This window comes from Sinocyclocheilus anshuiensis, unplaced genomic scaffold, assembly GCF_001515605.1.
Source record: "Sinocyclocheilus anshuiensis isolate Anshui unplaced genomic scaffold, SAMN03320099.WGS_v1.1 scaffold1251, whole genome shotgun sequence".
Taxonomy (NCBI): Eukaryota; Metazoa; Chordata; class Actinopteri; order Cypriniformes; family Cyprinidae; genus Sinocyclocheilus; species Sinocyclocheilus anshuiensis.
This window is the reverse complement of record NW_015539970.1, coordinates 660,903-675,242: the sequence shown is the minus strand read 5'-3', so window position 1 is coordinate 675,242 and position 14,340 is coordinate 660,903. Positions and strand designations below refer to the sequence as shown.

Genomic DNA, 14,340 nt, shown 5'->3' with positions numbered 1-14,340 from the left:
AGGTGTCTATTGTCTAGCCATTCAAACACATTTAACCCCTTAAAATGAAAAATGATTATTTACATTTTAAAGTAATAAATTTGACATAAAAGAGATAGATTACTCAAAAATTGAAATTCTTTAATCATTTTGAAAATATTTTGATGAATTCTTTGTGCATCAAATGAAAGTAAGTGTGGTCTAAAACAACACTGAGTGGACCCCATTAACTGCATTGACTAAACTAAACTAAACTAAACTAAACTAAACTAAAATAAAATAAAATAAAATAAAATAAAATAAAATAAAAGGTCACTGGTGATACTTTTCCTTTATTAGAATTAGAATGTATTAGAAAAGTGGTTGAAGTAATAAAATAAAATAAAATAAAATAATTGAATGAAAATGAATGAAAATAAAGTGATTTATTTTTTAAATAATAAAACAATAATAAAATTAATAAAATAATAATAATAATAAAAGGTGAAGTAACAAAATAAAATAAAATAAAAATTATTAAAATAAAAGGTGATGCTTTTTCCTTCATTAGAATTAGTATGGAAAAATAATAAAATAAACATAAAAATAAAATAAAATAAAATAAAATACTTTAAATATTATTAACATAAAAGGTGTTGCTTTTCCTTTACTAGAATTGGTACGGAAAAATGGTAGAAGAAATAAAAGAAAAGAAAAGAAAAGAAAAGAAAAGAAATTCAATTGAAATATTATTAAAAGAAAAGGTCACTGGTGATGCTTTTCCTTTATTAGAATTATAGAATTTATTAGAAAAGTGGTTGAAGTAATAAAATAAAATAAAATAATAGAAAAAATGTATGAAAATAAAGCGAATTATTTGTTAAAATAATAAAACAATAAAAAAATTATAATTTAAAATAATAATAATAATAATACTAAAAGGTTACACAGAAAAAAGTTAAGTCATCTTCATACAGAATCAGTCATCTTAAGGACACGTCAGTCCTCTCAAAGAACGGTGTTCGAGAAACTTCCTTTTGAGCGCTTCATTAAGCAAATGTTTGCAAGGCAGGATTTCACCAGCAAACTACACATTGTATATAGACTATTAAGAATCCTGTATACAATACTATTATATTACAGAAAACAGATTATAATGCACTAGTAAGTTATAATGTCAAAATACTCCCACATGCAAATAGTAGACTTCCTTCAGATGCAATTATAAACTGTTTAAAAACATACTGTACAGTTAGACTCAAATCTATCAATTGAATGTGTTTGATGATAATATGATAAAAATACGCATCAAGATATTCCTGCGTGATAAACAGGTTTCTCATTCTAACACCACGTCGTGCCTCAAATTACAAAAGCCCATTAATGTACCCCTCTGACATCACGGATCAGAGCTCAGCCAATCCTAAAAAGCCCAATCATGCTAGTCTTCAATAGCTTATCACGACTACCTGCTGACCTGTCCTTGGTGCCGGGCCAAATAAAAGAGTTAATGCAAAGTTTGAAGCGCAGAATCAAATTCCAGAGCAGAAGAGAGGTGGGCGGAGCCTCAGGTGAACAGGTATAAGAGCCGTACAGGTGAGACAGAGAGAGAGAGACCAGTCTGAACACACTCAACAGGGAAGCCGAGAACAGGTGAGGAGCCAACATCACAGGGACTTTCTCTGGAGGCTTTGCTACAGGTCACTTTCGAGCATGCAACACCATTAACTGCTGGGACTGATGATAAAATCATGCTTTGTCATTTCCTAACAGCTATATAAATCGAAATGTTTCGTTCTTTCAGCTTGTGAAGATGCTTAAAGGAATACTCTCAGTGCTCTTGGTCCTTGTGACCTTGTCTTCTGCCATGGGGAAGCCTGAGAAGACCACTCCCAAGAAAGAGGAGAGGATTCCTCAGACTCTCTCCAGAGGTCAGCTTCAGGAAAACATCCCAAAATATTGCTTTTTAGCAGCTTTTGTAAAATGCTGTTGCTTTAGTGAGCTGTTAGAATAGCATAACTGTAGCTATACATATGAAGTAGTATTATTAGAAATGATTCTAGTGCTTTACTGTGTGAAATGCCGTCTCATACCTCACTTCGTGCAATACTGATGTAGTAGCAGTTATCATCCACGTCGGCTGAGTAGATGTTGGTTTTTAGGATTCATATTCAGTATTCTTTTCCTTTCAGGATGGGGCGATCAGCTGATTTGGGCACAGACGTACGAGGAAGCTCTGTTTTGGTCACGATCCAAGTGAGAATTGCTTATATTATACAGAATTATAGAGTATGGTGTTCAATAATAAGTACTTCTCTGTGTATAGAAGGTCTGTTGATGATTTTGTATAGATTTTTTTTTACAACTTGTATAATCTGTTTAATTAGGAACAAGCCCCTCATGGTCATCTTTCATCTGGAGGACTGTCCACACAGCCAGGGTATGGATTGATTTTTATTTTGACATTTTCACTGCTGGTTAGTTTGAAATTCTCAATTGTTTCTTCAGGTTTGTGTTGTGATTTTATTTTGACATGTTTTATATTATTTGATCAGCTCTGAAGAAGGCCTTCGCCGAGGATAAAGACATCCAGAAGCTGGCCGATGACGATTTCGTGATCTTGAACTTGGTGGTGAGTAAAACTTTACCATTTGTTAACAGTTAATTAGCCTAGACTAGCTTCTAAAGCATTCATTGATCTTAGTTAATGTTGACTCCATTATCTACTAATACGAAATTAAACACTGTAAGTTCATGGGCCTATTACTCAATGGCTAACATGCACTAACAATATTTTTATTAGGCTAACTGACATTAACAAAGATTTATAAATACTGCAACAAAAGTATTGCTCGTAGTTCATGTATAATGCAGTCTGTGTATTAATCTGTAGGCTCTAGTGTATAGTGTATAAATGTCTGTAAACTGAACTGCCTTTTTGACAGTATGAAACCACAGATAAACACTTGTCTCCTGATGGCCAGTACGTTCCCAGAATCCTCTTTGTTGGTGAGTTGACTTAATCATGACTGATACATAAATAATGCTACACATTATGAAGTAGTCTGCATAAATGATTCAAATCCTTCCTGTACTCCAGATCCCTCCATGACCGTTCGTGCAGACATCACTGGCCGCTATGCCAACCGCTTGTACGCCTATGAACCCGCCGATATGAAACTCTGTAAGTCTGAAAGTTGTTTTAATGCCACAAATAAGTTATTCCACGACACCAGACTGACAGCATCATGCGTTTGGTTGTTTCCACAGTGTTGAGCAACATGCAAAGAGCCTTGAAGTTTCTGAAGACGGAGTTGTGAACACAAAAGCCCAGTCTTTTTGATATTACTTCCCTGAGGGTCACTATTATTCTGTCATTCGTTTACTGACGGCATGAAGCGCACTGTAAAGCCCTGTACAAAATTATAATATGTTATTCGAGTAGATTGTTACGGTAAACTTCAGGCTTTCTTTTCATGTTTTTTTTTTCTCCAATAAATGAAGTCGTTTGAAAATTCGTTTCTCCTGGTAATTTGTTTATGCTGTTATGTTAGCACCGTTTATTCAAAGCAGAGGCCATGTGGGTTTTCCAGTTAAAGGGACAGTTCACGCAAAAATGAAAATTCTGTCATCATTTAAAACCTTTATGAGTTTCTTTCTTCTGCTAAACACAAACGAAGATATTTATAAGAATGTTGGTAACCAAATAGTTGCTGGTAGCCATTGACTTCCATACTATGGAAAAAATACTATGGAAGTCAATGGCTACCGCTAGATAGTTTGTCTGTCACTTTTACGGAGTCTCCTCCAACTAGTATCCTGGTGGGAGGAGTCAGAGTAACTAACTGGCAGCATGTTTTCCTGAGTCATATTGTTGCCTGGTTACTAGCTGCCTTTGTTATACACTGAGCTCTTGGCCTGAGCGTGTCGGTCTCTGATTGGTTTGAGGTTAAAGGAAGTTGCTCTCCTGAAATACTCCAAAAAGGATTTCAGACAATAAAAGCATTAGCCCTACGCAATGTGGAAACCCAACAATTAAGTTATACAAAGACAAAACTGGCCAAAGTACAATTGTGTCCTCAGGGTCTTTATTATTATTATTATTTTTTTTTTTCTGATTTCAAATGCTTGAGAGTGTAGTTCACAGAACCATTGGATATAGATGTACATTTCAATGAGGAATTCATGCAAGAAGCCAAAACGATACACAAAATCAAGTTGGTAAAGTAACACACACATAATGGAAAATAAAGTAAGCAGATAAATATGTAATATGAAATTTGAGATCATTAAACAGTGCATTCTTCTATACATTTTTCAATTGCATTTTCATACTAATTATGAAGTCCAATAGTGTATCTAGCATTCTGACAGTTATTTATTGCAACTTTATTGCATTATAGTGATTCCGAGCAACTTCAGTTTAACGCTATCATTCGTGCTAATTGATAATGTGTGCATTTAATATAAGAAATTGATGTGGAATTGATATGGATACATTTTGATATTGTCAGCATATATACACTGTCAACATAAATAGTGTCATGCTCACACACTGCATGTTTTGATCACAGCAGCTCATTTTCTGTTGATGTTTTTCTTTTGCCACATAAAACTGTTAACATAAAATCAAGTGGTCTTTGTTGTTTAGCCCATTAGTGTAGGTACTGCATACTGGTATTTGGTGTTCTGTTCTTTCATTGAGAGGAATTCTTCAAGCATAAGTACGACCTCATAACGTACAGTACAGTGCTGTCACACTGTACTCTTGAAAAATCAAGCACGTATTAATATATAGCAGCAAGAACACGCAGGCTGGTCTCCTCTTCAGTAAAAGCAAACGCACACTCCAATGAGAAATCCAGTGGTCAGATGACAAACCCAGAGAATTCATCATAAGAATCAAACCTACAGGAAGGTACTGGGATTCGCTCGTGGGTCCTTTTGGTTTCTGTATATATATGTCAGCCAAACTCCCAGGATCTGAAACAAGCAGGAAACAAAAATGAAACTTGTAGATGAGGTTGTTTCTTTATCTGAATAGATTTAGAGAAATTTAGCAATACATCACTTGCTCACCAATGGATCCTCTGCAGTGAATGGGTGCCGTCAGAATCAGAGTCCAAACAGCTGATAAAAACATCACAATAATCCACACGACTCCAGTTCATCAATTAATGTCTCATGAAGCAAAAAGCGGTTTGTTTCTAATAAATTCATCAATGCTTTTAAAACTTCTAAGCTTCTTTCAATAATCCATAATAACTTTCTCCAGTGAATAGTGCATCCCCTGTCCTCCCAAAACAATAAACACCAACACATTTGCTCACAATTATTTTGGACCGTTTTCACTTGTAAACTGTGCTTGACCTCTGCATATTTCTCTCCTGATTCAGATGAGCCGACTTTTTCACTGGACATAGCAATATTATGGATAGAGGTGTCATGTTTTAGTTGGAAGCAACGGTTTTTAGTTAAACAAGTCTTAATGATGGATTTGTTTATTAGAAAATGCAACTTCTAAAGATGTTAATTGATGGACTGGAGTCATGTGGATTACTTGTGGATTATTGTGTTGTTTTTATCAGCTGTTTGGACTCTCATTCTGACGGCACCCATTCACTGCAGAGGATCCACTGGTGATGCTAAATTTCTCCAGGTCTGTTTTGATGAAGAAACAAACTCCTCTACATCTTGGATGGCCTGAGGGTGAGGGTGATAGTTTTCTGGGTAAACTATTCCTTTAACATGTTTTCTGTACTAGTCTTTCTTTTTTAATATGCCTGACAATGAGGAAAGATCCAGAAAACATTCTGGTTATGGAATTCAGTGAAGAATCTGAAAGTTTAGCAGTTAGTTTAGCAGGCTGACCTCAGTGAAGCTAAAGAAGAGGCCGATCCCTCCGACGAAGCGCAGCACCTCACCGGCGTGCTCCTGGATCTTTGCTGCACATGTGGTGCAAGTGCTGTAATGAAAGCAGGGCTGCACAAGGGCAAAGAAACATTGACAAGAGCATCAAGTTATTATAATAAAACAAATTATGTGATTGTCTTGTGTGAACTTGCCACACACTTGCAGTTCGTTATGCTATCATCAGCACGCAAATTAGTAGCACAACCATTATCACCCACACAGGTGTCATTTACATCATTCAGCACATGCAATGCTACAGGAACACTACAAAAGAACAATGAAACTTGTGTGTCAGAGGAAATTACAGCGGCGCAGCTTCCATTGATATCCATGTGAGAGAAACCGCAGCAGTTCAGACTCTTCTCCACATCCCTCTGAGTGGTCAGAGAGTTATTCCAGCCCACCTCCAACAGGTGATTCTACACACAGGGATGAAACACAATATGAAACAATCAATAAAAAACAAAAGACTCGGTTTATACAGATCTGAGTTGGCAGGTGTAGCAAAAAAGTTCATTTTAGACCATTTATTGGGAGAACTATTTTTATATATACACCATTCCAATGTTTAAGGACAGTGAGATTTTTGATGTTTTTGAGTCCCTTATGCTCACCAAGGCTGCATTTATTTGACTGAAAATACAGTAAAAACAGTAATATTGTGAAATATTATTACCGTTTAAAATAACTGTTTTCTATTCAAATATATTTTAAAACAAAATTTATTCCTGTGATGAAAAGTTGAATTTTCAGCATCATTACTCCAGTCTTCAGTGTCACATGATCCTTCAGAAATCAATTTAATATGCTGATTTGCTGCTCAAGAAACCTTTCTTCTTATTAATATTAAAAACAGTTGAGCTACTCAATATTTTTGTGAAAACCATGATACTATTTTCAGGATTCTTTGATAAATAAGAACATCATTTATTTGAAATAGATTTTTTTTTGTCACATTATAAATGCTATAGGCTAAATACTTATAAATACTTTTGATCAATTTAATGCATCCACGTTAAATTAAAGCATTAATTACTTTTAAAAAATTGTATCTTACCTGTTGTTCCTCAGTGATAGCCAGACATGCACTAGACACTGAAAACTGAACTACAAACACCAGGAACAGGATGATCATGTACTATTGTCAATGAATTAAGGATTAAAACACAAACATACAATGCGGAAATATTAATAATGCCACTATTAACACCAAGTCTACCCCTATCTTCAGTAGAATTTAGAAGTCCTGTATTAAATATCAGAACTTTCAATAAAACTAAATTAGATTCAACAAGTCATAAAGTAAATTAAGGCACATTTGGTGGTTGTTTGTGGTTTTTCTCTTGAAATCCAATAATAAATGGCAATGACATGCAGAATTGTGTTATGCTGTAAGCTATGCTTAAAATACAAACATGACTTATTTAATGTTTTATTGAGTATGAAATGTAATATACTGAAATAGTGTCCTATCCCTTAACAGACTACCGGAAAACAATCATGCAATCATTCTTCCCTGAGTAACAGTGTGCAAACATATATAAGCTTCTTCCAGGGCATTTTTAGTAATGGCCCAAATTCATCTTGGGATTCGTTCATTTCATTTCATTTGAGAGCTGTTTTTTTTTTACATTGCAAGTGGTATACTGTCGTGCACTCTCATTTGTCATGTTAACTGCACCACTCTATTTTCACAGAGTGAAATGCATTACATGAGCAGATCATAATCATGTCTCATCTCCAAAAGCAATGAAGAAAAACACAGAGTATCTCATGCAATGAAATGCAAACATACATTATTTAACACACACACACACACTGTTTTGTTTGCATGAGGCCATTTAAAATACTTATACACACATTCATAAACTTTTTGATACATTAGAAAGAAAATCAATATAATTATCTAGCTATTTTGTTCCAATTAATAATTTTTGACTGATTACACAGTTTGTCTCCAGCGGTGTCCAGTTTACCAGAAGACACTGGACACTACAAGCATGGATACAACAAGAAAATGAGGATTCATACAAACCGTTTTACATGCATCACATCTTTAACTTTCAGACCCTGATAGAATTATTGCAAAACAGTTAAAATTATTTATTCATTCTGCATTTATTCAAAACCCGAACAAATGAGATGTAGAGCACCGGATGATCACAGTAAAGGATACAAAGAACAGCAGAACCTGGTGGTGCTTCATGGCACCAATAAGTCCAGCTAGGGCAACAAAGAAGAGGAAGACCCCCACTCCAATGATGCCACCCACCACCTGGAAGCTTGACACCAACCCAAAACACTTGCCCCAGGCGGCGATGCCAATCATCAGCAAACTCACCATCTGAAGACAGGGAGGAACAGTACTGTTAGTGTTAAGTAAAGACACTTTCATTAATGGAAATAAAGCTGATATAAAACACAATTAGATGGAAAACCAACATTTTTAACAACTAAAATTGAAATGAAAATTTGAAATGTTTCCTTGGAAACTAAGTAATAAAGTTACTAAAAGTAATTAAAGCTAAATTAAAGCTAAATAGGAATAAAAAATAAAAAAAATAGTACAAATGTCAAAAGCACAAAAACTGAAAATATAATGAAAGCCTGAATGAAAGCCAAATCAAAATATGAATAAAACTATTATAGCCATTCTCAGGAGATTCCACTTTATTTTAATATACATAAATGTTTTGATTTTCAGTATTTTATATATTTATTACATTTTCCCGATTAAAAAAGAGACATGCCCTATAATATTCAGTTAAGTGGTCAACTTTTTTTCCCCCAAAATTTTTTAAATAATGATGACAGATTCTTAAATATCTAGTTATGTGACTTATTTTATGTTTTATTGAGTATGAAATGTAATATACTGAAATAGTGTCTTAAATATCTAGTTATAGCCTAGGAAAAACTAAAAAGTTACTAATTGATAGACTAATTAAATGAAACACACACACACACACATGTTGTGTTTCCATGTTTTGTGGGGACATCCCATAGGCGTAATGGTTTTTATACTGTACAAACTGTATGTGCTATTGCCCTACACCAACCCTACACCTAAACCTACCCCTTACAGGAAACTTTGTGCATTTTTACTTTCTCAAAAAAACTCATTCTGTATGATTTATGAGCTCGTTTCGTTATAAGTAACTAGTATTACTATCCTTGTGGGGACATTTGGTCCCCATAACGTGATAAATACCACACACACACACACACACACACACACACACACACAGTTAAATCTATCAAATAATTTGACTGGGTTCAGGTTCCTGTTAATTGTCAGTGGTGATTCACGGGAACACAACTGGCAGGCAAATGGCACCGTTTTCTGCGAATGGCCCAACAACAGCTGTGATGCCACTTGAGCAATAAAACACAAGCACACGTTATAATACAAAATGTTTCAGCCAATTCATCCCTTAAGGTTAGTCCATAATGCTCTCATTGACCAACAAAGAGAAATGACCCCTGAGCTTCTGCTTCCACCTATTAAGTAACAAGTGAATGATCCCAGCTGATAATAATGTTTTCTTTCTAATCTAATGTAAACGGTGAGTGCAGACAAGAGCTTTATCAGCACACAATATCAGCTCCAGACTAATGAAGCAGCAGGATATCTGCATAAGAAGAACAAAAGCAGGATGTGGCTTTGCCAAAACAGACGAGTTGCGAGGAAACCGGGATGTTATTCTACAGGCTGCGCGTGAAACTAGACCCGCTCATCGGCCTCATTCCACACAAAGAATCTCTCTAAATAATTCACATGAAGACATGAGACACAGAGGACCGCAATACAGCCACACAGAAACGCCTCCTGTATGAGTATTTGTAAAGCAGAGGTGCTAATGTCATGATAAAGGCCGATAAAGATGTTCCATATGGTTGCTTCCATTCTCGCATTGGTTACTCACAACATAGAGGATGTTGAGCGCGCACAGGGAATTCTTGGAGCAGGTGAATCCAGCGCAACCCATCTTGAATGTGTTTTTTTCCGGACAAAAGCTTTCACCCGTGTAAATTTCTGTTTCTGGAAATATCAGTTACATGACAAGCAAATCGAACAATTTAAGAGACGAAATTGTAGTTGAGAAACGAGAAAACGAGACGCGTGTGGTTCAGACCAATTCACAGTGAACGCTGATGCACGAGAGGTTGCCAGATCCCCAAATAAAATCCATCCTTTTTTAAGGATGAAGGTGAGCTGCGTAGTGTTGTTTTCAAGCCTAGTGGATTTTGACTGCAAATGTAATAATATAATAGTTGTTTGTTCCTGTATTTAAAAATTACATGATTGTACACAGTGGATGCACAATAGTTATGCTATAGTAATTCTTAACTTTCTCCCCCTTGGACTGTAAATGAAAACATGCCTACCACTAAACTAACAAATTGTACTTATATGATTTAACTTATATAATTTGTACAACTATAATTATGTATAAAACAATATACAATACATTATATATTGTTTTAATTATAATTAACTATTTTTTAATTTGTACTTTGGAATTTCTTTATTGTATTATGAATATGCCACATCGATTATAAAAAAAAAATACTGCTACTTGTGCCCTCTCACTAAATAGGTTCCTCTGGCAGGCTCCTTTCCAATAACTAGGAGCAAATTAATAATAATAATAATAATAATAATAATAATAATAATAATAACTCATTACATACTCATCTGTAATACAGCCTGTTTTTTTTTTTTTATTAAAAACAGGTTTAATTAAAGGCAGTACAACAAATACTACCCTGATGTGTGAACACTTTGTGTTTAATTGTCATAAAATAATAAAGGTATAATAAAGATATAATAAAGGTAAAAGTAAAATAATAATAATATGGAAATAGTGTCATAATAAAGCAAATTAATAATAATAATAATAATAATAATAATAATAATAATAATAACTCATTACTCATTTACATGTTTTTTTGACACGCTAAAAACAATAATTTTCCAATGTGTCAGATACCATACCAAGTTGTATGAGAATACCAAGTTATATTTTTATTCTCATAAAATATTTATACACATTTTATATGCGTAAGTTAAACATTCCAAGGAGGCTTTACTCTTGACTTGGCAACCATGTACGGAGGCGGGACTGGCTGTGCGCGGTAAAATTGATTGGTCAGTTTTCTTGAATAATGATCGCACAGACTCATTGACAGGACGTGTTTGCACGTATTCCCGCCTCCCCCTAGTAACAGTTGCGAGGACAAGCATTTATTTGAGACAACAATAATGGCCCCGAAGTCAAAGATGAAAAATGTTGATTATATTACGTCTATAACTAAAGGGGTTAGCAAATAATCCATGATATTGCAGTAAGCTACATATTGTGCATCTTACAGTTTATGCCTGTGTCTGTATTCAAAGTTTGTGCTGAAAGAAAATATTATATTGATATGTTTACATTAGGTTTAACATTCTCCCATCCTTATTTTTATTAATCTTAATTCATGTGAAGTGTATTATAGGTGGGCCAGGACTTTTTGTCAAAAAATTTATATACAGTTGATTAAATACAAGTTGACATTTGTGACAAAATGCCCCATGTCAGTGTATGAAATAATTTGTCACAACGTAAACTAGGCTACTATTAAACAGTCCATTATACGTTTATACGAATTTAAACAGTCAAATATTTATGAAACACAACCAAAATTAAAAGGTAAGATTCTTGTCTGAAGATGCTAGTGTGATTTTACTGTGTTCACTTGTTTATCACACATTTAAAATGTAATTATATATATTTTTTGAACTACCATAATATATATATATATATATATATATATGTATGTATGTGTGTGTGTGTGTGTGTGTGTGTATGTATAATTGAATTTTTGACTGAAAAGCTTATAGTTACTGAGATAACATCCTCATGTTACAACTAGCCCTGGTATCTGCCTTAGAGTTAAATAATATAAAATGCATTATAGATGACTTAAAGTAATATAGGCTACTGCATAATATAAATGTGTAATCACATCCCAGGAGCAAATGCATAAAAATGTAACTCTAAATTGGGATTATGATTAAGTTTTAGATTCAGCATATAGACCTTTTCACTGTAATTAAAGGGATAGTTCACAAAAATGAGTTTTTTTTTTCTTCTGTTGAACATAAAAGAAGGTATTTTGAAGAATAGTAACCAAATTGTTGATGGTAGCCAGTGACTAACGTAGTATGAAGAAAAAATAGGCTACCATCAAAAGAAACTCCTACAGATTTGGATTTTTGGTGTGTGGAGTAAATCTTTAGCTATGCGATCTGAAACGTTACGTGAGTGTAAATTCCTCTTGAATAGATGTGCTGATGCAGTCACTAGAGGGCAGTCGTCTGCTCCAGTCAAGATATACAACTTTTCCTGACGCACAGAGATAATAAGATCAGAGTAAAAGCTGACACGGCAGTGAGAGAACAGAAGCAAGCGGGCTGTGTTCAAATCTCACGGGGCCCTGGGCACTTACACAGTCAGAGTCTACGGGATGAGAAGTGCCTTCTGAAGTGCTTGTTTTAGCTGAAATGAAAGAGTGAAATTGTGGGATTTAAAATGATTATATGAAAGGTAGCCTATGTGAAGGTCTTTATGACTCTTTAATTATACTGTTATGCAAAGCAAATGTTCCAATCATGTTTTCAGTCATACTGGTCAATATATAATAAAGCAAACAAAATGCACAATATCTGCAATACAATGTAAATGCAATGTTTCTGCCATTTATTCAACAGCGTTTTAATCTATTGGCCACTAGATGGCAGAAAAGTCATTATCTGTTTTTGAAGATGTCCTGAGCAGTGTTATTTTAGTATCTTTGAGCTACTATCATAGTTTTTATTAATATTTTGACTTGTTTTTTATTTTTATATTTTCTGTTTTTATTTTATTTTATTATTTTTTTTGTTTAAATTTTCATTATGTTTAAATTTTTTGTTGTGTTTTTGCCTTTTTTTTTTTTACAATATGTCTATAAAATGTTTTTTTTGTTGTTGTTGTTGTTATTTTAGTATATCAAATTAAACTAAATGAAAATGAGACATGTTATTTGGACAAATATCATATATAAAATAAGTAAATAAATACGTTTTTGTAGATTTTATTTTATTTTCATTATTGTTTATTTTTATTTTAAGTAATTTTTTTTTACAGGTTTATTTTTACTTAATTATAAAACCATAGCCAGGAATACCACAATTTCTCAGGAGAAAAAAACCCCCACTTAGTTAAACAAACACACATTACACATTTAATTGAGTGTATTCCCCTCTACATGGCAAAAAATCGACATGACACCTGACCAACTCCTGATGGTCTTGTCAGTGTTGTTAATGGTGTTAAAAGCAGCGGATATTAGTCTGACTGGTGGCTTTTCTCTTTAAGATTCACCAGACATTGCAGATGTCACAATATCTCAGCTTCTTGATTGTGATGCTGCTGTTGTGAACTCATTATCACCTTTTTATTTCTTCAGTTCTGCTGATATATGCGTCTCACATTTGAACACAGAGAAAAAAAGTGATAAAATGGCCCTGTTTTCTGATCTCAATATTAAAGTGTGACGATTGCAGAGAACATTAGTTGCTGGTTTGCCCTTGAGAGGGTGATAAGTTCTAGATTTGGCACCCGTACTTATTCAGCATGTCCTATTTTAGCCACTATAAAGGGGTGCAGTAAAAAGAAATCACACTAACCGCCCTGAATCTGTCAAAATCTTGTCCACACTGCTGGCTCTAACAGAAAATCATAGCATAATCCTTGGATATGGCCACTATTTTATTGTCTTCAAGGCAACAGAGGGAGAGAGCTTGTTCAGCAACTAGGCGAGATTAAAGCCTAAGAGTTATTTCGCCTGTCTTACAATATATAAAATGATGTCTTTCATGGGACGCACATACTTAAAATAAACAATTTTAAGTCTCTTTGATCAACCACTTTAAGTATATATATATATATATATATATGTGTATGGGTCAGTAAGATTTTTTGAAAGAAATACTTTATTCAGCAAAGACGCATGAAAATGATCAAAAGTGACAGTAAAGACATTTATAATATACAAGTATGATGGTTTCCGCAAAAATATTAAGCAGCACAACTGTTTTCAACAGTGATAATAATACGAAATGTTTCTTGAGCAGCAAATCAGTATGTTGGAATGATTTGAAGGATCATGTGACACTGAAGACTGGAGTAATGATGCTGAAAATTCAGCTTTACAATCACAGGAATAAATTACAATTTAAAATATATTCAAATAGAAAACAGTTATTTTAAATTGTAATAATATTTCACAATATTACTGTTCTTACTTATTTTTGATCAAATAAATGCAACCTTGGTAAACATAAGACTTTTTTCAAAAACATTAAAAAATCGTACATAATTTATATTGCTAAATAGATTTCTGTCATGACAACTCTCGGAGGGATTGGCATGGTAATGT

The 14,340-nt window shown here is 33.9% G+C and overlaps 2 protein-coding genes across 3 annotated transcripts; one reads left to right on the top strand and one right to left on the bottom strand.

Annotated features, from left to right (window-relative positions):
* Positions 1-1,567: 1,567 nt before the first annotated feature.
* LOC107687097 (anterior gradient protein 2 homolog) lies at positions 1,568-3,473 on the top strand. 2 transcript variants are annotated; one of them, XM_016484277.1, is made up of 8 exons: positions 1,568-1,611; positions 1,763-1,889; positions 2,151-2,214; positions 2,346-2,398; positions 2,514-2,590; positions 2,904-2,967; positions 3,059-3,142; positions 3,229-3,473. In XM_016484277.1, the coding sequence occupies exons 2-8, from the start codon at positions 1,772-1,774 to the stop codon at positions 3,276-3,278; spliced, it is 510 nt and encodes a 169-aa protein (XP_016339763.1). In that variant the 5' UTR covers positions 1,568-1,611; positions 1,763-1,771; the 3' UTR covers positions 3,279-3,473. The 2 variants fall into 2 exon arrangements, with proteins under 2 accessions (XP_016339763.1, XP_016339764.1); XM_016484278.1 differs by having other exon boundaries at positions 1,592-1,658.
* Positions 3,474-4,036: 563 nt separating this feature from the next.
* On the bottom strand, positions 4,037-10,050 carry LOC107687093 (tetraspanin-13-like). The gene is made up of 6 exons (XM_016484275.1): positions 9,798-10,050; positions 8,048-8,215; positions 6,929-7,009; positions 6,177-6,290; positions 5,830-5,940; positions 4,037-4,941 (listed from the first exon to the last, which is right to left on the bottom strand). Exons 1-6 carry the CDS (start codon positions 9,858-9,860, stop codon positions 4,867-4,869), a joined length of 612 nt encoding a protein of 203 aa, XP_016339761.1. The 5' UTR covers positions 9,861-10,050; the 3' UTR covers positions 4,037-4,866.
* Positions 10,051-14,340: the final 4,290 nt, after the last annotated feature.